Below are 27,910 nucleotides of genomic sequence, written 5' to 3'. Positions count from 1 at the left end.
CTGAAAGGGAGTAAGATGGACTCTGCTGTTGTTATATACAATTTTAAATTTTGTTTTAATTAGGTACGTCGACTTGAACACTTTAAAACTAAATATTCACTGGAAACCCAGCTCTCTCTTCTTGGCAGTGCTCAGTGCTGTTCTCCAGCCAGTGTTAAGCAATGCCAGCTGGTCAGTCCCACTCACCCACTCTGTCCTTCAGCAAAGTTGTCTGCTTTGTCTCCTCCATTTTGAGAGCAGACACACACACAAATTTGTTGCTGGAAGGGGAAGAAAGAGGGTGCAAAATAAGAAAGGGGGAGAGAGAGAGAGCAGCCACTGTGGCATTGCCCACTGTCTGCCGCCTACCTTTCCTTTGTTTTTCATTTTTCACTACCCACAAGGGACAGAGCCAGCCAGCAGAGCAAGGGAGACCCCTGCCGCCCATGCTGGATGTCCACTGACTGCAAGCAGCAATGATGGCAGAAGGTGGGCGTCGACAGCAGCTAGTCTCTCTGATGTGTGCACTCTCTCTGCCCTCCAGCAACAAACATGTGTGCTTTGCCTGCTTCCAAAATGAGGTGAGGTGAGGTTGGGGCAGGGCGGCATCAGTGTCTGGCTGATGCAGGGACTGGGGCCAGCAAGGCAGCAATGCTTGTGTTACTGCTATAGCTTATTGGCAAGTCCTACTAATGTTCTCTTCTTTGCTGCCTCAAATGACTCAAGAAAATTGAGGCAGAAAGAGGGAATTGTGCGAGCAACAACAGGCTGCTTAAGTGTAACTGAAGTTCTTCTGATGGTCATCTGTCTAGTCACACTGATGGGCTTTGCATCCACATGAAGGCAAGGCCAGGAACCTTGCAAGGTGTATTTTCTCCCCATATTCCCTGACAATAGCTCTGCCCCCTCTCCTGTGTAGTATGTGATTCACCCTTTCCTCTTCAGTTTCAGTATCCACCATAGAGAAGAGCTCTGCAAGCAGGGTGGATGGGCAGGAGTGTGACTGGACAGATGACGACCAGAAGAACTACAATTACAGGTAAGCCACCTGATGTTCTTCTGCATGGTCTCTGTCCATCACACTGATGGACGCATCGCAAGCTTCATCATTGTCATCAGCGGTGGGTAGAAGAACAAGAAACCTAGTAGGAGAAAGTCAGAGCGTCAGCTGAATATGGACCGCAGCACTGCCTGGCCAAAAGTGGCGTGGCTCCTCTCTTTGATGTCCGGGGTGTAGTGACAAAGTCTAGCGTCTAGGGTGGCCCATGTAGGGGCTTGGCAGATAACATCTAGAGGCAAATCTCTGTTAAAGGCCGAAGAGGTGTCTAGAGCTCTAGGAGAGAGGGTCACTGCCAGCCAGTTGGTAGCCCAATTTTATGGCGCCCACGATCCAGTTGGAAGTTGATTGAGAAGAGACCTGGTCGCCCTGGTGGGACTGCCCATAGGTCACAAAAAAGGCTTTTGAGCTCCTGAAGGGGAAGGTCCACTTAACATAGAAAGCCAATGCTCTACATACACCAAGAGTATGCCAGAGCTGTTCATCCGCGGAAGATGGATTCAGAAAGAAAACTGGTAAGTTAATCAACTGGGATCTATGGAAATCAGAAACTACTTTAGGCAGAAAAGAGGTATAAGTTCTGAGCATAACCTTTGCTGAGGGGAAGACAAAGAACGGGAGACAACACCTCAGTGCCCTTAGCTCTCCTACCCTGCACGATGCAGTTATCGCTACCAAGAACACTGTCTTGAGCATTAAGAGGTGGAGATCACAGGTCACCATGGGCTCAAACAGTTTATAAATCAGACTCCTCAAAACCAAAGGCAAATCCCAGGGAGGTGGGAAGGAAGGGGCATTGTGGTACAAACGAGCCAAACCCTTCAGAAAACATTCACCCTGGGTATAGTGAACACAGAGTTCGAGTTAGGGTTTTGCCAGTGTGAAGCAATAGCAGCCAAATGAACTCTAATGGAGGGCATGCGTAAACCAGAGGATTTAAGGCTAAGCAGGTAAGACAAAATCAGTGCTAAAATGGCCCAGGGGGATCCTCCATACAAAGGCCTGTGGCATACAAACTAAATCTCCTCCAATCAAGGAGTATGAAGAAGTAGAAGGCTTCTTGGAGGCCAACAGGACAGCCTCTTGTTTAGAGGACCAGGCGGGCAAATCTTCCACAACATCAGTTGCAGAGTCTTAGTATCCGGGTGGAGCATTGTGCCTCACTGTTGAGATAGAAGAGCAGGATGGTATGGCAGCTGAAGGTATGTCACGCGGGACAACTGGAGCAGATGGGCCACCGTGGCATTGTGGCCACCATGGGGCTATCAAGATGCAATGAGCCTTGTCCTGTTCTCTCTTTTTTATGACATGAGGAAGGAGCAGAATCATTGGAAAGAGGTAAGCAAAATACACACTCCAATCCAGTGGAAATACATCTCCCAGGGACCACCGCCGAAGTCCTGCCTGTGAGAATTTTGGGCACTGGCAATTCTGCGGGCTGGCAAACTACGCACCTGAGGTTCTGATGTGCTGAAGGGGGAGCACATCATCTGGTGCCTCATGACCACTGCATGGAGTAGCAAAGTGTGCAAGGCAAATAAAGCTGATTGTGCTGAGTATCTCTTTGCGGATCGAAAGCATCTATGAACCACCGCTGCAGAATCCTCATCCACAAGCAGGCAAATGGGAGAACGGCCATGGTGGCAACCATTAGACCTAACATGCACTGCACCTGCTTCACCATAGGGTAAGAGGTCCGTGTTAGAGACAGGGAAGCAGTCTGTATCTGTTGGATGCAAACCATAGGGTGAACTGCTGCTTGTGTGGAATCATGTATTTTGCCCAAGAAGGCTGTCCTGCGAGTGGGTAGCAGCTCTGAGACTTCCTAGTTCATTTTCAGGCCTAGACATTGTAGGAGCCCGATAGTGGTGTGTAAATGACTCTTTAGGGCAGTCACAGACCAAGCAGCTAGCAGCCAATGGACTGAAAATGAGAAGATCTGAATCCCCTTCTCCTGAAGATGACCCACGACCATGCACCTGGTGTATACCCATGGGGCCAAAGAAAGGCTAAAAGGCATGGCTCAGAACTAGAACTTTAGGGACCCTATTTGAAAATGTAGAAATATTCTGTACTGTGGGTGGATGGTGATGCAGTAATAAGCGTCTTTCAGATGTATGGAAGTGAACCACATTCCTTGTTTGAGAAGGTGAACAATTTCTGAGATCGTCAGCATGTGGAATAGCTTGTAAGCGATGAAGGCATTCAGATCTCGAAGGTCCATTTTAGGATGGAGGGCAGCCTCCATCCTTCTTTGGAATTGTAAAGTATGATGAGTAAAATCTGTCCACGTGGGAAGGGTGAACGGGTTCAATAGCTCCCTTCTCAAGAAGAGTGTGGATCTTGATGCAAACGGTTGGATCTGGAAGAATAACCCTTGGTTAACATCAGGGATAATCTGAGAACTCTATGGAATAACCTAAACTAACAATGGTGAGCACCCAATTGTCTGTTGTAATGTCCTCCCAGGAATCCAGATAAGGACTGAGCCTGGTGCCGTCACCCAGATAGCCACGTCCACTTGTAGGAAGTGGCAGGCTTAGGCTTGTTTTGAGATGGTTTGGTGTTATGGAAAGGCTTCTTCTTGTACTGGGAGTACCGATGCTGCCAAAAGGAATAGTTGGAATGGGAGTGCATAGAAGATCAATAGTAGAAGTACACTGGGATCTGAAAGATCTCTGAAACTTGGAAGAAGAAGATGAGTAGAAGATGTAGAACCAAACAAAGCATGACCATTGAAAGGAAAATCTTCTATTCTAGATTTCACCACCAGGGTCAAACCAGAAAAGCATAGCCACATGTGACACCTCAAAGAAATTAGTAGTGTGCAAGGTTCGGTTCGGGCACAATTGAAAAGCCCTCCAGACCGGTTCAGCATTCCGGCGGTCCGGAGGGGTGGGGGAGTGTCTCTTTAAGGGGTGTGTGGTAGTACTCCACCCCCCCCGCCACTCTTCCCCCTCCGGCGCTGGTGCTTTTAAAACTCTTCTTGGGGCGGCAGAGTTCCTCCCTGCCGCCCCTGCCCCCGTCATTGTTCTTTAAGCCTGAAACGGAGAAGAGCTAGTAGGCGCGCGCGCACTTGTTTCTGCCGCTGGCGCGCGTGCGCCAAGTGATGTATGCGGCGCGCGCGTGCCAGCAGCAAAGACGAGTGTAGTTGGTGTAGTTGGCTGGTGAAAAAATAGAAGCCGGATTGAATCTATGGCAGCTGGTGGGGGTGGAGTGTTGATGAAGTGCACGTGGCTGCTGACTATAACTCAGGCAGCCTGTGCCTTGAACAAAATACTGGAAACAACACGTCTGATCGGAAACTTGAGCTACTGGCCATTATGTCATATATTTCTAGCCAGCATCTTCCATCGAGTGAGCTCGTGACACCATTCCCAAAGCACTGCACAAAGTCTGGAGACTCTAGTTTGGCGTGCCTGCCTCGTAAACCTCTGTCAGTGGGTGCATGCCTGAACAACATGTGCTTCACCCAAAGTAAGCACAAACGGTGACTGACTGAGGAGGGAAATTTTGCTTTGCAAGCCATACACCTTTTGAATGGAGGATTTTGAGCCACAAACAGTATGGCTAGAAAAGTAACCCTCTCCTCCTCTGTGTATATATGTATGTATGTATGTGTATGTATATTATACACAAACACACACACACCCAAGTTGTTTTTTGCTCCCCTTCAATGAAGGGTAAAGTGGAGGAGGGAGGTGGGACGCAAACTGCAAAGGGAGAGTAAGCGATAGAAGGAGCTAGAAAAAGAATAAACCAAAAAGAGAGAAAATAAAGCAGGGAGAAAGAATTAATGTCCAATCTTTGCTTTGTTTTACAGAATGAAAGGTTCTCCAACAAGCCAGAGCTGTTGAAGTCTTGGTGGACGATGAAAAACTGAGGAGCAAAGGGTGAGTCGCATGGTATCACGGCAGGAGATGGGGTGGAGCTATTGTCAAGGAATATGGGGAGGTTCTCGGCCTGGCCTTCATAAGGTTGTGAAGCCCATCAGTGTGATGGACAAAGACCACTCAGTAGCACAGAAGGTTCCCTCCTTTCCTGCTCACATGCTCTAGTCTGTTAAACATAAAAGATTAAAAACTCATTCAGGGAGCAAATGACAGGGAGATGGAAATGACATCTAGCTCAAAGGCAGCCACCCTTGGCTTTCCTAGAAATAAGAACAGATTGCTTACTACCTGTAACAGGTGATCTTTCTGGTGATCCATGTATACTCACAACTTGGGTTCTGCACCAACACAGTGAGCCTCGCAGAAGAATTCAAAGCTCTTTGAGGAGGTCTTTGGCTCTGTCAAAATGTGCGGCCTGGTGCAACCATTATTTTCAGCAGGAGAGCACCTTTCTCCTCAGTTACTGATCAGCTGCTGTGATGAGCGAAGAATGTCTATAGATGGAGTCAGGTAAGTTACTATAACTGTGGAGGTATCCTAGCAGCAGGGAAGACCGGGGGTTGTGAGTGAACATGAATCATCAGAAAAATCACCTGTTACAGGTAAGCAACTTCTTTATCTGAGGTGATCCATCTTCTCCCACAACCTGGGTGATTAACAAGCTTACAAGGATGGAGGTGGAGGTTAAGATATTGACTAGAGAACTTTCTTGAGCACTGCCTGACCAAAGTTGGCCTCCGCTGCCAAAGGGATGTCTACAGCATTGTGTTTAACAAATGGAAGGTCTGAAGACCACACGGCCATTTTGCAAATGTCCTTCATGCTGATGCCAGACATGCGAGCTGCCAATGTGGCCATGGCTCTGGTGGAGTGCGCTCTTGTCTTGGAGGGAGATCTGACCCCCTGTTGGTTGCAACACAGGAAGATAAGCTCCAAAAACCAATGAGAGAGTCTTTGGGGCAATTCAGAAAAGCACCACAGGTGGGCAGGGAGGGTGTGGGGGGAGGCTGCTTTCACCTTACCCTCCCCCCAGCCGACCAAGCAGGTCTTCTTCGGCATGCCTCCCATGCGCCCACATGGGCAGCCCTGCTCTGTGCAGTTCTGTGAAACATGGAGCAGGGTGGAAGGATCTGGGCCCGGAACTTGTTGTTCCGGCCTTCAGGCATCCCTCAATGCAACGCACAACATGTGTTTTGCATTGGGGATTCCCCCAACAGATAGGCGCTCTATGTGCCCATCAGTAGCTGGGTTAAGCGTGTGAGAGCATCCTTAACCTTGGCTAAAAGCCAGGTTCATTAAGGGGGTTAGGTAGGTGGGGAGTGGAGGGATTTGCGATGATCCCACCGCTTCTCACAACCAGCCTAACCCTGCCTGGGGCAGCCTGATGACACATCATGCTGAAGTTAGGGCAATGAGAAAAGCCACTTTCAGAGACCTGAGGCTAGCAGAGAGGAGTGGTCCAAAGGGATGTTTAGTAAGAGATGACAAAACCAACAAGAGACTCCAAGGCTCAATGGGTTCTCAGATAGGAGGGAAGAGATTGTTTACACCTTTGAGGAACCTCTTAGGATCAGGATGGGAAAAACCTGAACATGCATCCCAGCCTGGGTATCTTGAGGAAAGGGTGGCAAGATATACCTTGATAGAGGTATTCGATAAACCAGAACGTTTTAGACCCATTAAGTACAGAAGGATCTGGCAGACAGTTGCGTTGAATGGGTCAGAGCCTTTGGCCTTGGCATGAGAAGCAAAGCATTTCCACTTGCACATGTAGTTTCAACAGATTGATTCCTTTCTCTCATTAAGGAGGATGGTACCTAATAATTGATTTTCCAGGCTATCACATTCAAGAGTTGGAGGTGAAATAGAGGGTTCTGGCGGAGAGAAAGACATTGGTCATGGCCTTGCAACAATCTGAGCAGGATTGGGAACCACGGTTGCTGTGGCCAGCATGTGGGGTGGAGTATAATGCAACAAGTGTTTGCCCATAGTAGCTGGCCCATGAACAACAAGAGAAGGGGGAAAGGGGGGAACAGGTAGTAGATATGCTCCATCCAGGTCATCTGAAAGGTGTTGCCCATGAAGTTCAGACCTACTCCTGCCATGGAGCTGTACAACTTGCACTTCTTGTTGAACTAAGTGGTGAAAAGGCCCCCAGTAGAGTCTTCCAAAGATGAAAGGTATTTTCCAGTAGGGCTGGATTGACTTCCCACTCGTGTTGATTGGAAAGGTAGAAGTCCCTGCTGAGAGCATCTGCAAGAATGTCATTCTTCCCTTTGATGTGAAGGGCAACGTGGTGGATGTGATTAGAGATGCGCCAATAGCGCGGTTCGAAGCGCGGTTCGAGCACTTTTAGGAAAATCCGAAAGGGAACTTTAAGGAAAAGGAGAGAAGATGCTTACCTGCTTTCCGCTGCCCTTTCAAGCTTCCTACTGTGGCGGTGCATGTCCCAAAAAGTCCCGTGCTCCATCAGAATGCACATGACATCCACACGTGCACTGGCGTCGTTTGAGTGGTCAGCATGGTGTTGCTGACCATGTACATGCATGCACAGATGCCATGTGTGTGCTGATGTGCGGGTTTTTGGGGACTCATACTATCCCAGCAGGAAGTTGTAAGGGGTGGTGGAGAGCAGGTAAGAACCTTCTCTCCTTTTCCTTAGTTCCCTTTCAAATTTTCCTAAAAGTGCTCGGACTGTACTTTGAACTGCGCTTCAAGCACATCCCTAGATGTGATTAGCTGTGCTCCAGTCCCAAAGCTACAGGGCTACATTGCACAGGGATCTGGAGACTGTATTGCCCTGGCAGTTTAGGTTGGCTATCGCCACTGTATTGTCCAGAAGTACCTGGACCAATCAACACTGCAATACTAGTGTTAGGTCCTAATAGGCTAGTCTGATCTTGCAGCTAGGCTGGACCAGAGCAGTGAACAGAACTTTGGTCAAAGGACAGCACTACAGATAATTCTGGGGAAATTGTTTGCTTACTTGAATAGATACTTTTTAATGAACAATATATGAGAATGTGAACTTTTAACTTCTTGTTAGAATAGATTCATGGTGCTACAATTTAGTCTGAGCTGGCAAGAGTATCCAATTTCCTTTCTTTCTCTCTTGCCCCACCCCTCCCACTCATAAGAACATCCCTGCTGAATCAGGCCCAAGGCCCATCTAGTCCAGCATCCTGTTTCACACAGTGGCCCACCAGTTGCTGCTGGAAGCCTACAGGCAGGAGTTGAGGGCATGCCCTCTCTCCTGCTGTTTCTTCCTTGCAACTGGTACTCAGAGGCATCCTGCCTTTGAGACTGGAGGGGGCCTATAGCCCTCCGACTCACAGCCATTGATAGACCTTTCCTCCATGAAGCTATCCAAACCCCTCTTAAAGCCATCTAGGTTGCTGGCTGTCCCCACATCTTGTTGCAGAGAATTCAAAAAGTTAATTATGCGTTGTGGGGGGAAATACTTCCGTTTGCTGGTCCTAAATTTCCCGGTAATCAATTTCATGGGATGACCCCTGGTTCTAGTGTTATGTGAGAGGGAGAAAAATTTCTCTCTATCCACTTTCTCCACACCATGCATGATTTTATAGACCTCTATCATGTCTGTCCGCAGTCGTCTTTTGAAAGGTGCTCTAGGCCTCTGATAATCTTTGTTGCCCTCTTCTGCAGGTAATTCTGTCTATCCCTTTAAATCTCCTTGCTCCCTTCTCTCTCCTCTTTAAGTCTACATCTGTGTCTTTTCTCAAATAAAGCCTTAAGCTGATTCATTGACAATTTAGAACTTAAGCTAAAACGCCTCTACATGAGGCTCTAGTTAATACTGTTAGTTAAGCTTGTATTGCCACCTCACCTTGCCTAATCAATCTTTTAATGTTCCTGTACCCCTATTATCCCTAAATAAATCTGAATGTATCATATTTCTGTCCTCTCATCATTTCCAGACCAAAACTTTGCACAAATAGATTCTGTAACCAATTTGTTCCATATAGTCATACTGATTCCCCACACTAGTCCAAAAGTACCACTGGAGTGTCTAGCCAGCACTCTGGAACAGTCGCATTAACATTTGCATATTTTGGACAAACAAGCAAGGAATAATTATGGGAATTTGTACAACTCTGGAAGATGCATGTCGTTAGAGGTGGAATAATGATTTGCATGGCTGACAACACAATGGACATCAAAGGAAGATGGTGGAATCAAAGAGAAACGTTCCTTAAAAGCCCACGTTGGGAAACCTTTGGAAGGGGGTGCTCAGCCAGAAGTTCTAGGGGTCCCACGGGAATGTGGGATCTAGTGAGGCTTCTCAACCCACCCTTCTTACCAGCACCTACTGTCTGGGGACTGGAATAGTTTATTCTGTGCCACATATATGTATATGTATATGTATATGTATATGTATATGTATATGTATATGTATATATATGAGGGAGTTGTAGCTTAGTTGTTTGCTTGAGTTTTTGACTTGCTATTGTACCTAATTTTTACCAGGTTCCTGTTTGCATCAATGTACCTTTTGCTTCTGGTACTAAAAGAACTGAGGAGCAGCTTGCTCCTCCCGAACTTAAAATCTAAGCTAATTATCATAGCCCTGCCTTGGAGTCACATGGGTCAAGGTAACCCACACGTGAGATGCCCTTGGACCCTGCAGCAAGAAGGAGCCTTCACAGTGAGTAACCAATGCTCCGTTCTCCCTCTCACATAACACTAGAACCAGGAGTCATCCCATGAAATTGATTACTGGGAAATTTAGGACCAGCAAACAGAGGTACTTTTTCACACAACGCATCATCAACTTGTGGAATTCTCTGCCACAAGATGTGGTGACAGCCAACAACTTGGATGGCTTTAAGAGGAGTTTGGATAACTTCATGGAGGACAGGTCTATTAGTCAGGGGGGCTATAGGCCTCCTCCAGCCTCAAAGGCAGGATGCCTCTGAGCACCAGTTGCAGGGGAGTAACAGCAGGAGAAAGGGCATGCCCTAAACTCCTGCCGGTGGCTTCCAGTGGCATCTGGTGGGCCACTGTGTGAAACATGATGCTGGTATAGATGGGCCTTGGGCCCGATCCAGCAGGGCTATTCTTATGTTTTTAGAACAGTCTCTCTTCTGTAGGTGAAATTGAAGGTGGATTGGCAACAGTTTAATCAGGTGAAGGATCCAAAGGGTTTTCAGTGTGAACTGAATCCCCTTCAGACGATGGGCTGTATTCGTATTCTCCCTCAGAAAGATCCTCTTGTGGGGTGACTTTGCTGGAGCCAGAGATTGATGCACTATCTCCACATCAGGATCTGTCAGGTGAGTAGGAGTAGGAGCTGCGAGTTTTCCTTTACTCACAGGTGCAGAAGTTGTTATAGGGCACTTGAAGGAGATGCCCGAGCAGACGAAGCAACAGGATCCTGACCTTTTACAGGAGTAGATTCCAGGGCACCTTTCAGTTTCATAGTTGTCCAAAAGTCTATTTTCATGAAAATCATAAGGTAAAACAGGTGATGGCACAGGATATGAATCTCTACAGTGGCAAAGACCTCTGATATACCCAGGGTCCAAAGCCCCAGGGGAGCTCCAGTAGTCCATGGGGTGAGACATAGAGGCAAAATGTGGTGCAGAATGGTGAAAATGCTCCCTCCAATGCTGAGTGGGGGAGTAACACGGGGTCATTTTAACTGGTAAAGTGGATAGTGTCTTGAGAACCAGCAAAAATTCTTAGTAATCATCCCCGTCCAGGCCATGCAGGTGAAAACATTTAAACGTAGATCCCGACAGGGTGCTGGCAGAAGATCCCAGGAGAGATTCCAAGTTCCAAGATGCAGACTTGCCTCTCAACATCAGAGAAATCTCCCTCAAAGACTGATGTCCTTTGTCAGGGAAGTCATATAGAGGGTGGGCCGAAGATTAAGCCGGAGAGAAGTCGAACACAATGGCACCTTAGACATCTGCTTTTGTGGAGTAGTCAGCATCAACTTTGCCAATATTGGTACGGTAGTCATGACAAGGTGATTCTGGAGGTAGTAGAGGTCGATGTCGAAGATGATGTCAGATGCAAAAGCAATGTTGGAGTAATGATGGTCAAAGTCGGTTTTGACTTCGGCGATCCTCATGATGTCAACGCACCCAATGTTGAGGGTAAAGATCCCTTTTAAGACCCTTGAGCAGTAGACAGTGAGGGGGCATAATGCAACACCTTTGACATCAACACTGTAGAAGGCTTTGACTTCGTCAATATCAAAGAGGTGGAGGAAGTCCGGTGATGCTTAAGGCTTTATGATCCTGGCGATCCAGAGAGTTCATGTTTGTGCTTCTTGTGGTGGCAGTATTTATGCTGTCAACATCTACTGCCATCAGTTTCTTGAAAGTCAAGTCCCCATGGCCTTAATGAGAAAGTGTTCAAGGGGAAGTTGTAGTGGCTGATGTCAAAGCTGCCTTCGATCCCAAAGGATAGTGAACAGCTGATTCCCAAGACACTCTTGGTCCCAATGAGTGGCTGTTGGTCAACAAAGACACCATCGACGGACCCAGATAATTCAGCATAGGAGTTGATGGCCAAAGTGCAGTCGCATAAAAGGCCGCTCTCAAGAGAAGTTAAAGGTTCTTCTTAGTTTGCTGAGAAAAGGCCAAATTCTACAGGCGTTGATGACGTGCCCCTCGCCCAAACAAATTAAACACTCATGTTTATCCAACACGGGTAATGTACATCAGTAGGAGGTACACTTTTTAAAAGTTCCTCTATTGTCAATTTGAGCAACCAAAAGGGGCAAGACGAAAGAGAGAAGCTGTGAAACAAATAGTAGTCAAAAGCCGAAATTACTGGGAAAACAAAGCCTGAGGGAAAAACTGGAGAATAGTCTGGAAAACAGTCCAAGTCAAGCCAAAAAAAATGCTGGATAAAGCTGAGGAATGAGGATAGTGGAGCTAATCCATCCTGATGCGAGCAGTGCAGCAGTCAAGAAGGAACTGAGGAGAAAGGTGCTCTCCCACCGAAAATAACGGTCACGCCACCTGCACAATTCAGCAGAGCTGAAGAGCACCTCAAGGAGCTTTGAATTGTTCCGCAAGGCTCACTGTGCAGACGCAGAACCCAGGTTGTGAAGTAACATGGATCACCTCAAAGATTCCTTGGTGTTAAGAAAAGAAAACTCACCTATTCTCTTCCTTTTCAAACTAGGAACATGGTCATCGAAACTGCTGGCTTTTGTCACAGAAAGGAACTGTTGACATGAAGCAGAAGATGTGGAGGCAGCCTCCTCTCCAGTGGCGGTGGTGCAAGAGAGATCACGAGCGGGAGGTGGCGGCATCTGCATACAAATGGAACACATTACACTAGAGAAATTTAAAATGCTCCGCGGCAAGAGTTGTCCTCAACAAAAACAAAACTGAAGAAAACATGCCTGCCCACCAGAACTCTGTGTGATGGCAATTACTTGTAGCAACAATAGATCAGCAGCAGAACTTGAATATCCCACTTCTATTATTCTATCAATCCATTTTATTTGATGACTCTAAGCATGAAAAGCTCCCTCATTATAAGCTCCAAAATAATTTAAAAACCTACCAAAGAATGTTTAGTCTGGTTTCAACTAACTGCACAAATTAAGGGTTTTAGTTTCTCCCATTCTGTGCTCTCTCTTTTTAATCAGGGTTGGGGAGAAGATTAACAATTCAGTAATTCCATTAACCAGTCACATTGCTCTCATTGCCGTCCTCTTCTGTGAATGGAGCAAACAACGATATGGGGCATTCACAGAGAGAATCCAATGATAAGTCTTTGTCTTCTATAGGCAGCTTTACAAATAAACAGGTTGCTCACCTGTAACTTATGATCTGGAAGAGGACTATCGACATCCATAAGTATGGCGATTCTGCGCCTACACAGAAACCACACGGTAGCAATACCACAGCTTGTCGAGGTGTCCAAGCCCCGACTCCACACCTACAGCATGCTATTTAAAGGCGGGCTGGGCGCCATGTTCCTCAGTTCTTGGGTGACCACCGTGAAAGACGATCATCCAGATAAGCAGGTGAGTTCATCAGCATTGGTAGAGAAAGACATGCCCACTGGTATGCACCGAGCAGAGCACTACTGCAGAGGGGTGGTCCAGGAGGATCTTATAGATGTTGACGGATCTCTTCCAGATCATAAGTTATAGGTGAGCAACCTGGTTACCTGGATCGAGATCCATAAGTATGGGTGTTTAGCAAGCTCTCCCAGGAGGAGGGTGCAGTAGTGATTATTTTAACACCTGTTCCAGAACACTTCTCCCGAAGCTCGCCTCAGCAGCAGAGCGCACATCTATGGCATAATGCTTAATAAAGGGTAAATCTGTGTACCATGTAGCTGCCTTGCAGATATCTGTGGAAGTTATCCCCAAGAGGTGTACAGCTGATTAAGTGTAGGCCCGGGTGGAGTGGGCCTTGACTACCTCTGGTGGATTCTTATTTTGCAACTTGTAGGTGAGCAAGATGAGCTTGACCAGCCAGTTTGACAGTCTTTGTCTGGATATGCTGGAGCCCTTGGCAGAGCCTTTGTAGGCTGAATTGACATTTAGAGGACCTAAAGTCCTTTGTACATGCCAGGTAGAACAGCAGTGCCCTACGCACATCAAGAGAGTGCATTGTATGTTCCAGTGGAGTAGATGGGTCCCTGAAGAACACTGAAGGCACCATGTCCTGATTAAGGTGGACACTATTTTGGGCAAAATGTCCGGGTCTAAATGCATCAGTACTTTGTCAGGATAAATCCTTGTATAGGGAGAATCTATCCTTAAGGCTGTTAGCTCACTAACATGTTTTGCAGTGGTAATGGTGAGTAAGAAGGTCATTTTTAAAGTCACAAGTTGGATGGAAGTAGTAGCCATTGATTCAAATGGATCTTGAGTCAATATGAGAGCACCAAGGAGATGCTCCATGGTTCTACTGGAGTATGAATGGGTGGGTACACATTCATAAGTCCTTTTAGGAAAGCTTTACTATCCAGGTGAGAGAAAAGAGTTTTGGCACCACATCCCGGGTGTTTAGACGAGAGTGCAGCCAAGTGGACTTTCAGGGACACGTTAGCCAAACCTTGTGTCTTCAAGATAGTTAGATAGAGGAGTATGTCTTTAATAGTAGCTTGCTTTGGTAGAAAACCATGCAATGAATCGTAGCCATTTTTCAAAGTAATTACATCTAGTGGAGGGCTTTCTCTGATTAAGCAAGATATTCTTTAGGATCCAATTTGCCATGCCGTCAGATGGAGTATGAGTACGTCTGGGTAGAGGAGGTGTCCGTCGTCCTGGGACAGGAGATCTAGCTCTTTGAGGCAGACGATGGTAACGGTTCTCCGATAGTTTGAGTAGCTGTGAAAACCATGGTTGCCTGGGCCACCATGGAGTCACCAGGATGCAGGAAGTAGGAGCAGCCAGGAGATATGCTACTACTCGACTAATCAAGGGATGTGGAGGAAACATGTATGGTGTCTCTTGAGTCCAATCCAGCTGGAAAGCGTCTCTGGAGCACGCTTTCCAGCTGGATGTGGTCTGCTGGTCGTGTCCTGCTGGTCGTGTCCTGCCCTTGACCAGGACTGCTGGTCGTGTCCTGCCCTTGAGCAGAAGTGGGCGCACTTCTTGTTTATTGAAGTTGCAAACAGGTCTATGGACGGGCTCATGAAACAGTCACAGAGAGGAGCCATTTATTCTGTTTTGAGCTCCCATTCGTGTTGGTGTTGCGCAAACATGCGGTTGAGGTCGTCCGCTAGGACACTGTCCAGGCCCTTTATATGGATGGCTATCGGGAATACCTGATGCTGGATGCACCAGTGCCACGGCTGTATGCTGAGGGCACATAGGATTGGTTCCCCCTGGCGACTGATGTATGCCTGGGCCATGGTATTGTCTAACTGAACTTGGACAACCTTGCTCTGTAGCACTGGCAGGAAGACCATCACTTGGAAGAAGGCAAGCAACTCCAGGAAGTTGATATGTGATTGGGCTTGTTGTGGGGTCCAGTTGCCTTGTATTTGATGGTTCTCACAATGGGCGCCCCAACCCAGCAGTTATGCATCTGTTGTCAGCCAGATTGATGGAGATGCAGTCTGGAAAGAAACCCCTTCCAGGAGATTCCAGTTGTCTGGCCACCACGACAGTGAGCGTAGTATTTGTGGTGATATTTCTAGATCTTTTTGTTGACTGTCTCGGTTGGGATGGAAAACCGATAGAAACCATAGTTGTAGCTTCCTCATTTTCAGCCGTGCATAATGTATCACTGTGTTGCAGGATGCCATAAGGCCGAGAAGTCGCTGTATCAATTGAGCTGACTGTGTAGGATGGTGTTGGAATACTTGCACCAGATCCCTGATGTATGCAAATCTCTCTTTTGGTAAGTATGCCCTTTGGGTTTCAGTGTTCAACACTGCTCCTATGTAGTTGATAACGTGAACTGGCTCCAGGCGGGACATTTTTTAATTGACTTGGATCCCTAAGTCTTGGAGAAGATTCAAAACGTACTGGATCTGTGAAAGTAACTCTTCTCGGTCCCTGGAGATCAGGAGCCAGTCGTCTAAGTATGGGTACATTGCAATACCCTGTGTCCTTAGGTGGAAGATCACGATGGCCATACGATGGTAAACAACCTTGGGCCGGTGGAAAGTTCGAAGGGTAAGACATTGTATTGGTATATTTGGTCTCCTACGGTGAAGCATAGGTACTTCCTGTGTTGCTCCCTTACGTTGATATGAAAATAGGCGTCTTTCAAATCCAGCGTTGCAAGCCAATTATCTTGATAGAGAAGTGGTAGGATCTCCTGAAACGCCATCATGCGAAATTTCCTGACGTGGACCCGTTTGTTTAAATGGGGCAGATTCCTCCATGCTGCTTTGGGATCTGAAAGTAATGGGAGTAAAACCCCTCCCGCCTGTGCACCCACTGCACCAGGGTGATTGCACCCTTCTCCAATAGCTCCTTAACCTCTTCCTGTAATGACAGGGTGGCGAAGTGAACTTTATTCCTGAAAAGTGTGAGGTTGTTTTGAATTCTATGGTGTATCCTGGGAATGTGATCTTCAGGACTCAGCGATCCAATGTTATGTGGTGCCATGCAGGGCCATGGCATGCCAGCTTGATGGACTTGTGTGCTTGTGGAATTGCTGGAATTACAAGAATGTTGGTGGAGCTCAATTGCCAAAATGTTAACGCCCCTGAAGACAGGATTGGGGAGAAGTCCAGTGTCGGTAGGCGGTCCTGAATTTCAAATATGCTTCTGTGATTCTAGTTATTTGTTATGTTGGGACTGAGTGTTTTTGCACTTACCCTGGTAAGGACATTTGTGGTAAGGATTGTATTCCTTTTTGTAGTATCGATGATCCTGTTGCCTATAAGTAGGTCTCTGCTTGCCAGAATAAGAACAATACCTTGAAGTATATGTGGATGTAGATGAAGCTGAAATGAAAATTTTCACAGTGAACTTTGATTTTTTTAAGTTGCTCCATGGTAGAGTCAGTCGTTTCACTGAAGAGGCTGTTTCTGTCAAAGTCCAAACCTTTAATCTTCTCCTTTATGTCAGTTTGGAGGTTTGTAGACCATAGCCATGCATGCCTCCGTAAAGCGACAGCCACAGTTAAAGAGCAAGATTCCGACTCTGCAAGATGTTTTGCAATGCTTAACTGCTGCCTGGTCAATTCAGCCAATTTTCCCAGCGTTTGTTGGAATTTCTTGCTGAGTAAACAGCTGCTTTAATAGATAAGTATGAGGTAAACTTTCCTTCCTAATAGGTCCAATTTTCTCCCCTTTGTCAGATGGTGTGTTGTGTTTGTCTTCCCGTTTTTGACGAGGTAGCACAATTGATCACAAGGGAATTAGGAGCCAGGTGTTTCAAAAGGTAAGTGTTGTCCTCCTGTATACAATACAGGATCTCCAGTCTCTTAGATGTGGGAGTAGACAAATGTAGCACTCCCCAAGCACATTTCGCCGCTCTGGTGATTACAGGTAGAGCGGGTAGGGCCACAGGTTGAGTGGCTCGGGATCTGATCATGAAATTATGCACTGAGTTGTCTATCGTAGACAATTCTGATTTCAAATCCAAACCCAGCGCTTCCACCATGGCCTGCACATGTTTATGGTAGGCCTTCATTTCTTCATTTGGAGAGACATAGGTGGAAGGTGGCACATCAGTGGGAGGATCCACTAAACTTTCTGCATCTTCTGGATCAGATTTGAAATCAGAAGATCCATGGTGGTCTGAAGTAATTCCGGTTGGAGAAGATGGAACACACATTTGGGTCTCCACAGTAGTGTTTTGAGGAGGAGACAGAGATTGTGTTTTGGTACCCATCGCCCTGAGGGGTGGAGATGAGGTTTGCGTTGCTTGCGACATCATAGGTGGTGGAAGGGTTTGTGTTGACCTAGATGCATATGTTACAGATTCCCCCTGGATAGCAGTGTTGGCCAAGGTGGTCACCACCAAAGAGAGAGTAAGCAGGGTATATGCTCTTGGTGTAAAAGGTTTCCATGGATTCTCCACCTGATAATCATATGGCACCCCCAGGGAATAGAAACCCATGGCAGTCACCGAGAGGACAGTAGTTGTAGCAGAGGTATGTGAAAAACCACAAGAATGCCAGGTAGAAGGACTTTGCAAGTGTGCTGCAGACAAAGCAGTTGTTTGGGCCGGTGGTGGTGCTGACATGCTCAATCGAATTCCTTTAGTACCCAAGGGAAGAAACCCCTTGAACGTTGACATGGAAGGGGTACTTGATGAGGAGTCTAAAATAGATAGCAGTGTGTGTGTGGTGGTAGGATCCAAGTGGTATTTTCCTCCGCATCTCCTCCTCCTGATCGACATCGAATGTCGGCATTGGTAGTTGGCATTGTGGAGAAACCTGCTTCGATGCCAATAGCACTGGAGTATGTAGGGTCAATGTCGATGGAGCACCATGTTGTACCTTCGGTGTCGAAGGGCGTGAAGAATAAATCGTCGTTAGGAACACCCTCGAGGTCGACGCGTCGGTGTTGATGGACAGTCAGTGTCAAGAGGCTCCGTCGATACCGGAGACTTCCCTGGGGGCACGATGTCAAGGGAAGTCTTCGATCTCGAATTTGGTGTCGATGGTAATTGCTGCAGAGCTGACAGGGATGGTGTGCGTTCTCATGTCAGGTCAATTGCTTCCGACTTCTTCTTTGGTGCTGTAGAGCAAGCCTCAGTAGCTGAATATTTAGCTGATGATTTTGAGGCTCTCGACGTTGAGTCAGATCCCCCACGAGGTGGATGCTGACTCCCAACTGATGATGACGGAGGCTTAGACACCTTTGAAGTTGGAGGTGACGTTGATGTCGATATCCTAATCTTCTGTAGCCTTGGTATTGAGAGTATTTTCAGTGGTGTCTCCACCAATGAGGTTGATGGGCGTGGCTCACCAGGTGTCGAAGGGCTCAGAACTTTGTCATAAATGGCAGCACGAAGGTGAAGTACCCGATTCTTGCGAGTCTATTTAGGAAATGACAGACAAACCTTGCAAGTGGACACCTTGTGCTCTTCCTCCAAACAAATGAGGCACAATTCCCAAAGACCCTTAGAGGGGAGTTTGGCTTTACAACCCCCGCACCTCTTAAAGGTTTTTTTCCCTCTTCAGCCATTCCGAAAGCTGAAACATGTAGTCAGGTCCTTACTGGGGGTCAAAATGCCAGTCATTATCCATCAGCCAAAGCAAGTCCAATTCAACACGAAAACGTAGTCAGTCAGCTAAAAACAGGTCAAAGCCCAAATATCCATCTTTTTTTGTTTTTTAAACTCAATCAGGCTTCCCCAACCTGCGGCCCTCCAGATGTTGCCAAACTACAATTCCCATCACCCCCAGCTATAACTTATTGTGGCTGGGATGATGGGAATTGTAGTTCAGCAACATCTGGAGGGCTGCAGGTTGGGGAAGCCTGAACTAGATGAACTCACAAGAATAAATCTGAAGAACTATTCAGACGAAAAGCCGCAGACTGAGGTCCAAACGCGACGGCAATCAGAAAAGAACTGAGGAACATGGCGCCCAGCCCGCCTTTAAATAACATGCTGTAGAAGTGGAGGCGGGGCTTGGACGGCTGCGGCATTACCGTGTGGTTCCTGCGCAGGCGCAGAATCCCCATATTTATGGATCTCAACGGATCTTAATCCAGATCCATGAGTTCTAGCCTCTGGGACAGAAACTTCAGCCAGTGGTGTCAGATGTCAGAGAGCAAACAAGAGCTCTTTCTGAGAGGAGTCTCTCACAAATAAATCATACATAAAAAGATTGTGTGTGTGTGTGTGTGTGTGTATGTGTGTGTAAATTCAGATTTGTAATTGTGATGTAAAAAAAGAAACCAAATGGATGTTTCTTATGAGGCTCCAATACACCAAATGCATTTCAGCTGTTACTCAGTCTTTTTCCTTGGCACCAATCAGAAAATTCTAAACTCTTTATAATCCATCAAAACAATTGTGTATATTCAATGTTCTCTCTCTTTTTTTTTTTACATCACAGTTACAAGACAGAATTATACAACACATACTTTTGATAATAGGAGATCTGGAGAAGATGGACCTGGAGAAGTTGGACCTGACCTCAGTCACTCAGGCGTTGTTAACATCCAGATTGCACTACTGCAATGAGCTCTATGTGGGGCTGCCCTTGAAGACAGTTTGGAAGCTTCAGTTGGTCCAGAATGCTGCTCCAAGGATGCTCGTGGGTGCAAGTCGTTCAATGACTATTACACCCATCCTGCGGCAGCTTCATTGGTTACCAGTCTGCTTCCGGACTAGATTCAAGGTGCTGGTCTTGACCTTTAAAGCTTTACACAGCTTGGGGCCAGGGTACCTGTTGGACCCCATTCGCCCATATGAATCTGCCAGGGCCCTCTGTTCATCGACCCAGGCCCTGCTCATGGCCCTGCCACTAATAGAGATCCAGTTTGCGGGGACTAGAGACAGGACCTTTTCAGTTGTGTCCCCTCAGTTTGGAACACCGTCCCCCTCATTGTTTTTAAAAAACAACTAAAACACACACCTTTTTAAAGGAGGCTTTTTAATGCTCCATCTTTGGTTATATCTGGTAGGATCTTTAGTTTTTATAATTCTGTTTCTAGCTTTTAAAATAACTTTTAATTTGAATTTGATACTGACAGTGGTTTTTAACCTGACTTTTAACTTGTTTCCTCAATTTGGTTAATTTTATTACTTTATTGTAAAGTTTTATTCATATCCAATAATAGTTATTCTAGAATTGATTTGTTCCTGGTCTCTCAAACATAAATATATGATACTGTGTATTGAATGTATAAATAAATAAATATAGTATTTATGCAGATCATGTTCCAATAACAATTATTTGGACATGGCAAGAAAAAACTAGTGAATATTGGTGATCTAATGATGTGTTATTTATTTAAAATATTTCTACCCTGTCCCTCCAAGTGAAATACTGCTCAGGGCACCTCACAAATTTAAAATTAAGGGAAGATATAAATTTTGTTTTATCAAAAATAATAATACAAGATGTGACCATACTAGCAATGTGGAATTCTAGCATGGCATATAAGTGGGGATTATTTATTTTTAGATTGGTATATCTACATAAATTAAGAGAATAGGATAGACAACAATTAGTTGACAGAATTGCAGCTTTAGAACAAGAGCATAAGGTAAACGTTCAAGACAAGAAAGTATTTAGTGGATTAAAAGTAACTAAAGGAGCGATAGAACTGAAAGATGTATTTAAAACATACAAGATAACTTACTGTAAGCAAAGATATTTTGAAAAAGGAAACAGACAAAACATTAGCTAGCTACTTTAAGAACCAGGAAAAATAAAACCATAATCCTTCCAAATAAAAGAAAAGATGAAACATATGCTGTAAAAACTGCTGCTACAGTGAATGAAATTGAAGTTTTTCTACTACTAAAAACCCACAGACGGAACAGATTCAGATATTTTAAAATACACCAAATGTGTCAGTTACTTGAGGCACACAAAGATTTGCTGGAGAACTGAATCTCAAGTGAAGAGGTAATCAGAGAATTAAAAATCTAGTACTTGGCAAGCCCTTGGCCTTGATAGATTTACAGTTATATATTATTAACAATTTTAGGAAGATTATTACAGAACTGTTAATGGAGATAATAAATGCCATGAGTCTGGGATGAAGCAACAATAGCAATAATTTTAGAAATAGTTTAAATTGTATGTCTTTATTGACAGCTATTCATTTAAAGGGACTAATACAAATTACATCCACCAAGATCAAATTGGTTTTCTATAGAACAGACAATTAAAGGATACTGTAAGAAAGATACTTGGTCTGTAAAAATATATGGGTACAAAGACAATGCAAAGAGGTCCTCCTCGGACTGGAAGTTGCCGCTGCACATGCACACGTTGCAACGTGCTCACGCGCAGTGGCAACTTCTGGTTGGAGGCACCGGGGTGGCAAGGAGGTACGCTGCCATCCCCGCCAGACCATTTTAAAGGGCAGCACCGGTGGGGAAAATGCAGTGGGAGGGGTAAGAGCACTCTCCCCTGTCTTCCCGCCCCCACTTCGAACCGGCAGGCACTGGTTCCATGCACACCACTAATTAAAAGTGGAGTGCTCTCAGCAGACTATAAAGTCCAGAATCCCATGGGCACATGCACACACATGCGCTTCTTTGGATGCATTGCTTGTATCAGAGGCTGTTCCAGAAGGTTTCTCAACCTTTGGAAACTATTTGAGAGGCTGCCTCAGAAGTGCTGGAAGCTCTGTAAAAGGCTTTTATGTTTTGTCTCACTTCAATCCATTAGAACGGGATGATATGCTCCAAAATGTCTGAGGCTTACTTTTTGGAAATCCTTCTGAAGCCCTAAGACTGATAAGCCATGGCCCACAGACTTCTTTTGAACTCTGATTTACTTGGTATTGGCAATATGTTCTTAATTTTAAAAAATGGTGGAATTCAGTTTAACAGAAGTAATCGCCTGTCCTTTGAGTTTAACCTTGAAGCACTGAATGGCTTTCTTAGAGACTGCCTCTTTTTTCACCTTTCGTTACCTACAATTTTGTGCGCAACACGGAAGAACTGTGATGCCTCTCTAACCACATGCCCAAAATTTTCATAAATCTTCACATAAGGACGGATCCAGGAAGGCAGTTGGGCTCTTGCATCTGTATTCATGAACCTGTTGGGAATGGAAAAAACATCAGCTCTGTTAAAAATAGTACTTCCAAGCCATGCCTAGTTTAGAGACAACCTAGAACGTGGAACAAGATGCCCAAGTTTCTGTTCTTATGCAATTGCCAATGACAGAAGAAAGTACCCGTGGCCACAACTGGGCGCATAAATGAAGCAGCTACATGGATTTTAAAAAGAAAAAGGGGCCAACGTCTGAAAAAATACTGTGAATACTAGCATACTTTAAATGGGCAAGGGGGGAAACATAGAGCTGTGATTCAGTCTCCTAGTAAGGAAAACTCATTAGCTGCTTCACTCAAGTGTACCTTGGTCCAAACCCCAAAGTGAGATGATCCATACAATTTTCCCCACATGTGATTGCTAGCTTGGGTTTCCAGAAACAAAGATTACAGACTTCTCAGAAAGTTATGACAAAGGAGATTTCGGGGGAGGGATGGGGGAAATTATAACTTGTTTGCTGCTGCATGCTTATTTATTTATTTTTATATAGCACTCTTCATCCTGGAATCCCAGGGTGCTGAACAACAAATTATTATTATTAATAATATTTTTATACCGCCTGATATGTACATCTTTAAGAGGTGTACAAAATTTAGAATATTTTAAAAGCACAGATTAAAATACATGACAATAAAAATGGAAAAAAAAGTTATTAAAACAAATTATTAAAATTAACAAACAAAATAATACCGGAGGGGTGGATTAAAAATACAACTAAAAATCAACAGACACTATTATAAAACCGTAGTGATCAGCCACCTCTCCCCTAAAGAGTTAACCAGAAATGAAGCCTGTCCTGACCGACAGGCTGGTGAACTCAAGGGCTCAACCAATCAGCACACCAGGTGGGTGGGACTTAGAGAGCCGTTGGTAGGAAGGAGAGTTTCTTTGCAGGAAGAAGCAGGCTGGGAGTGCAGAGCGGAGGACATGTGGCCATGAGAACTGGCTGCAGGATAATGTCTCTTCTGCAGGTCCTGGGAAACCAGGAGGGCAGGCAACATGAATTCTCATCCAGGATTTGGTGAGTTCAAGACAAAGGAAGCCAGGACTTTGGCTTCAGAAAGTTTAGTCTAGGGAAAGATTGTTCATTCAGATTTTGCGTTAGACTTTTTGTTTCTTTTATGTGCACTTTATATAGCCCCGATACTGGTCTATTATTGTTTATCTGCAACGTAATTAAGCTAAGAAACACTAACCTATGCCTATCCAGCCAGGGCATTGCAAAAGACTCTAAATTTTAATTGTGCCTTTGTATTTTCCTACATACCTGTTCCTTGCAACTGGGTACCCACGATTTTTAAAGCGTGCCATCCCAACTTCATCTGGGGTGCTTTTTTGAAATATTCTTGTAACTTACTGAGTATTTTTACCTGTAACTAAAAACTGGGAAGCCACCTAATGGCGCAGCGGGGAAATGACTTGATTATCAAGCCAGAAGTTGCCGGTTCGAATCCCTGCTGGTATGTTTCCAAGACTACGGGAAACACCTATATCAGGCAGCAGTGATACAGGAAGATGCTGAAAGGCATCATCTCATATTGCACGGGAGTTGGCAATGGTAAACCCCTCCTGTATTCTACCAAAGAAAACCACAGGGATCTGTGGTCGCCAGCAGTCGACACTGACTCGATGGCACACTTTACCTTTAAAAGCTGAGAAAACCACAGACAGGAGCAGTCTGTAGCATTTGAATAAAACTGTTTTCTTTTTGTTCTTTTCTTGTACAAGCCTCTCCGAGTGGATTTTTAACTCAGGAGAAAAGCGGGGTCTGAAAGGTGTTTTTTTCCTCTGATGCAAACACGCCTCAGTAGCTCAGCAGTTATTTGTTTTCTCACCATGTGTAGGCTTGCACATGGAAGATTTTTGTACTTTTCCAATAGCAAAAAGAAGAAGAGTTTTCCCTGGGAATTCCACCCCAAGCCCAGGGAGGTTCAAGCTCTATGATAGAGAGGGGTGGCAGCGGCAGCCATTTTTGAACCTATCAGAAACACAGAAGAGTTTTAGGAGTAGCCTTTGCCAGAAAGCTCAGCAGGGATGATTCAGCATTTCTTTCCCTCACGTGAGCTTGCTCTGAGACAAAGGCTATAATCCACTTGAAAAACAAACTGTATATTGTACATCGCCCAGAGCCTTTGGAAAGGGCAGAATATACAAATGTAATAAATAAATAAAATAAAAAGTAAGATGGGGGACGACTAGGCATTAGCTGAAGGCCCAGGTGAAAAGGACAGCCTTCAACAGCTTCATAAGAACCTAAGAATAGGCCTATTGGATCACGTTCAAAGCCTATCTAGTCTAGCATCCTGTTTCACACAGTGGCCCACCAGATGCCTCTGGGAAGCCCACAAGCAGGAGATGAATGTGTGCCCCCTCTTCTGCTATTGTTACCCTGAAACTGATGTTCAGAGGCATCCTGCTTGTGGAGACAACCTACAGCTATCAAGACTAAAAGCCACTGATGGACTTGTCCTCCATTAATTTGTCTAGACCCCTTTAAAAACCATCCAACTGGTGGCCATCAGTACATTCCACATCCCTCCAAAAGAGTAGGAGTGAGGAAGCAATGCTGTCTCACTTGAGAGTTAGTGCCATAGCCTGGAGTAGGGTTGCTGACCACAAAAATGGCGCCCACGCATGCACGGATGCCAGGTGTGTGCTGGCACCATGCTGGAGTTTATTGAGATGTGTGCCAACCCAGCAAAAAGCTACATGGGGCGGTAGAGAGCAGGTAAGGACCTGCTCTCCCTTTTTTGGAAGTTCTCTGCCCAATTTCCCCAAAAGGGCTCGAACCGTGGTTCATGGACATCCCTAGCAGGGAGGCAAGCATCAAGAATCTCCCTTGGTTGGGCAGGGTCATTGAGAGGATGGTGGCCAACCAGCTCCAGGCAGTTTTGGAAGAAACCGATTGTCTAAATCCATTTCAAACTGACTTTATAGCTGGCTATGGGATTGATACAGCCTTGGTCGGCCTGATGATGACCTTTACTGGGGAATCAACAGAGGGAGTGTGACTCTGCTGGTTCTTTTTGATCTCTCAACGGCATTCGATACCATCGACCATGGTATCTTTCTGGATCACCTGGGGGAGTTGGGGGCACTGCTTTTCACTGGTTTCACTCCTATCTCTCAGGTAGATTCCAAATGGTGGAGCTTGGTGACAGTTGCTCCTCAAAACAGGAGCTGTTATATGGAATCCCTCAAGGCTTCATTCTGTCACCAGTGCTTTTTAATATCTACATGAAACTGCTTGGTGAGGTCATCAGGAGATTTGGTACATAGGAACATAGGAAGCCGCCATATACTGAGACACACCATTGGTCTATCTAGCTCAGTATTGTCTTCACAGACTGGCAGCGGCTTCTCCAAGGTTGCAGGCAGGAATCTCTCTCTGCCCTATCTTGGAGATGCTGCCATGGAGGGAACTTGGGAACTTCTGCTCTTCCCAGAGCAGCAGCATCCCCTGAGGTGAATATCTTACAGTGCTCACACTTCTAATCTCCCATTCATATGTAACCAAGGCAGACCCTGCTTAGCTAAGGGAACAAGTCATGCTTGCTGCCACGAGACCAGCTCTCCTCTCCTAATCAATCCATCTAGACATTAAATCAACATTTAAAAGAGATGTGAACCTATTTAGACTATATCGTGAGACCACGGGGAATGGGCAATGCTGGGGAAGAGTTTTCCCAGCCTGTGTCCAGGTCTCTGTGGTTCAGCAAACACAGCTCCATTCTGTCTCTGGGCTTCCAACAACCTCCAAAGCATCCTCTACTTTTAAATCAGGGACATCGTTTCCCTTGGTTTATGCACGCTCCGTTTTACATCGCTGGATTATGCGGCTCTCTTATATGTCAGAGAGGTTCTCCCAAGCTTCGCAAGCATCAGTCTGTGAAGTAAGAACTGGGGAGCCAGTATGGAGCTGTGGAGAGGGTGTACTGAGTGTTATCAGTATGCTGATGACAGCCAAACCTACTTCTCCTTTTCATTTTCATCATCAGGAAATGTCATTCATTCCCTAAATGCCTGCCTACAGGAGGTAATGGGCTGTATGAGGGATAATAAATTGAAGCTGAATACAAGCAAGACAGAGGTGTTCATTGTAGGGGCTCCGAATTTGATGGATGAATTAGACCTTCCTGTGCTAGATGGGGTTACACTCCCCCAGAAGGAATAGGTACGCAGCTTGGGAGTGCTCTTGGATCCAGGCCTCGCCCTGGTATCTCAAGTGTAGACTATGGCCAGGAACACTTTCTATCAACTTCGGCTGATTCGATAGCTATGTCCATTCCTTGAAGAGGATGACCTCAAAACAGTGGTTTTAATCAAAATGGCACCCGAAAATGACCTCAGAGATCATTTCTGGCCATCTAGCAACCATGGATACTTGGGTATTAACCCTTTGTATCCCTGTGAATGCTGAGATCAGGTGGCTGTTTGTGGACCACAGATATACGGAATCGCGTACAGCAAGGTGCACCTGTATTGTGAATTTTAACAAGATCACCATTTATACCATTTCTTTCTTTCATTATGGATATCAGGATGGTGTATATAGGACTCCCAGAGGGTATTTCATCCAGGCAATGACAGACAAAGATTTGCTTCACTACAGCAACATTGCTTTATCATGAGCATTCACACCATGGCTAAAGCCTGTGTTATAACCTAGAAAACCAACCATGCTGTAGGGAGCATCCTGTGTTTTGACCATGTGACTGTTGGGCTGAAAGAGTTTGTATGTGTGTACACTTGATGCAATGAGCCCCAAATTCTTAGAGAACAAGATTATTTTGTTGAGGATAAAGTAGCTGATTTGGAGAGTAGAGAAACAGAAAATACATTGGGAAACATAATAAATTAGTCCTGGAAGCCAAATTCAGGTTGCTAGACAAGATCCTCTAGTTCAGAGCCTCCAAATGTGAAGTAACATTTACAGGTGCTCTGTAAATCCTCTTCCTTTCACACTCTTTTGTTTCTACCATGTCCCCAACCCTCACACAAGCCCCTCCTCCAGACCAAGACAGTCTTATTCTACCATGGGAAAGAAAGTTTCTTCAAGAAGTTGCTGTCCCAATGCAAGTATAATTGCCAGTCTGGGTACCCACCAACATCTTGTAGACTTCTTCCATAGCAATTGATCAAGGAAATGGCAGTGGCACTGCAGAATGCATGTAGGCGGGCAGAGGAGAGGAAATGACAAGCAGGTTGCCTTGGGCAAGAGCTCCTGCAAAGCAAGCAGGGGGGTTACCTGTGGTCACAGAGGAAGATGGCCCCATAATCCTCCCGATGGCGGATGACTCTGCCAATGGCTTGGTTCACTGCACGAGATGCCTGCTGCTTGTACCAGTTGTTTCCAGATAAATACTAAGTGTGGAGAGAAAGAATAATCTTCTTGTTTTAGTTTGATGTGCTCCCTCTTTCACTGCTGGAACATTTTTGCCTTTTTAAGAGCACTACAAGCCCAGAACAAAAGCCTGTTAGTTGCAGAGGCCCGGAATAGTTTTGAGGCCTATTCTGACTGCCTTTTAAAGGGACAAGGGATGCAGCCAAGATAGCATTATGGTGCTCTTTCTGGCTGGAGGACAAATGATACGGGGGGACAGCAATGATGGCAGTCTCTGTAGGTCTGCTTGCAAAGTGTCTCCTTCCTAAAGTATATTATTGGCAAGATGAGAAATTTGGATTGACCAGGCCTGGTACAAATACCAGCCTTTGTTTTAATCAACAAAGAGGTAGTCTCCTGCTTACTAAACTTCAAATTAAAAGTTTCTACCAAGCCACTAACGTTGGGCATTCTGATCAGAAGAACAAATACTCCCCAGC

General features: G+C 45.5%; 1 protein-coding gene across 9 annotated transcripts in view; it reads right to left on the bottom strand.

The window, feature by feature from the left end:
• The window catches only part of RTEL1 (regulator of telomere elongation helicase 1), a 196,493-nt gene that overhangs the window by 63,533 nt on the left and 105,050 nt on the right, over positions 1–27,910 (bottom strand). For all 9 annotated transcript variants that reach the window (XM_053244686.1, XM_053244691.1, XM_053244693.1 and 6 more), the window contains exons 24-26: positions 27,336–27,451; positions 21,950–22,073; positions 12,067–12,220 (exon numbers count right to left, since the gene is read on the bottom strand). In XM_053244686.1, coding sequence (XP_053100661.1) covers positions 12,067–12,220; positions 21,950–22,073; positions 27,336–27,451 — 394 coding nt within the window. The remainder of the gene's footprint in view (positions 1–12,066; positions 12,221–21,949; positions 22,074–27,335; positions 27,452–27,910) is intronic.

The sequence above is a fragment of the Hemicordylus capensis genome, chromosome 4 (genome assembly GCF_027244095.1).
Source record: "Hemicordylus capensis ecotype Gifberg chromosome 4, rHemCap1.1.pri, whole genome shotgun sequence".
NCBI classification, from domain to species: Eukaryota; Metazoa; Chordata; class Lepidosauria; order Squamata; family Cordylidae; genus Hemicordylus; species Hemicordylus capensis.
Note: the sequence above shows the minus strand (reverse complement) of the source record. Positions and strands in the feature narration are given on the sequence as shown.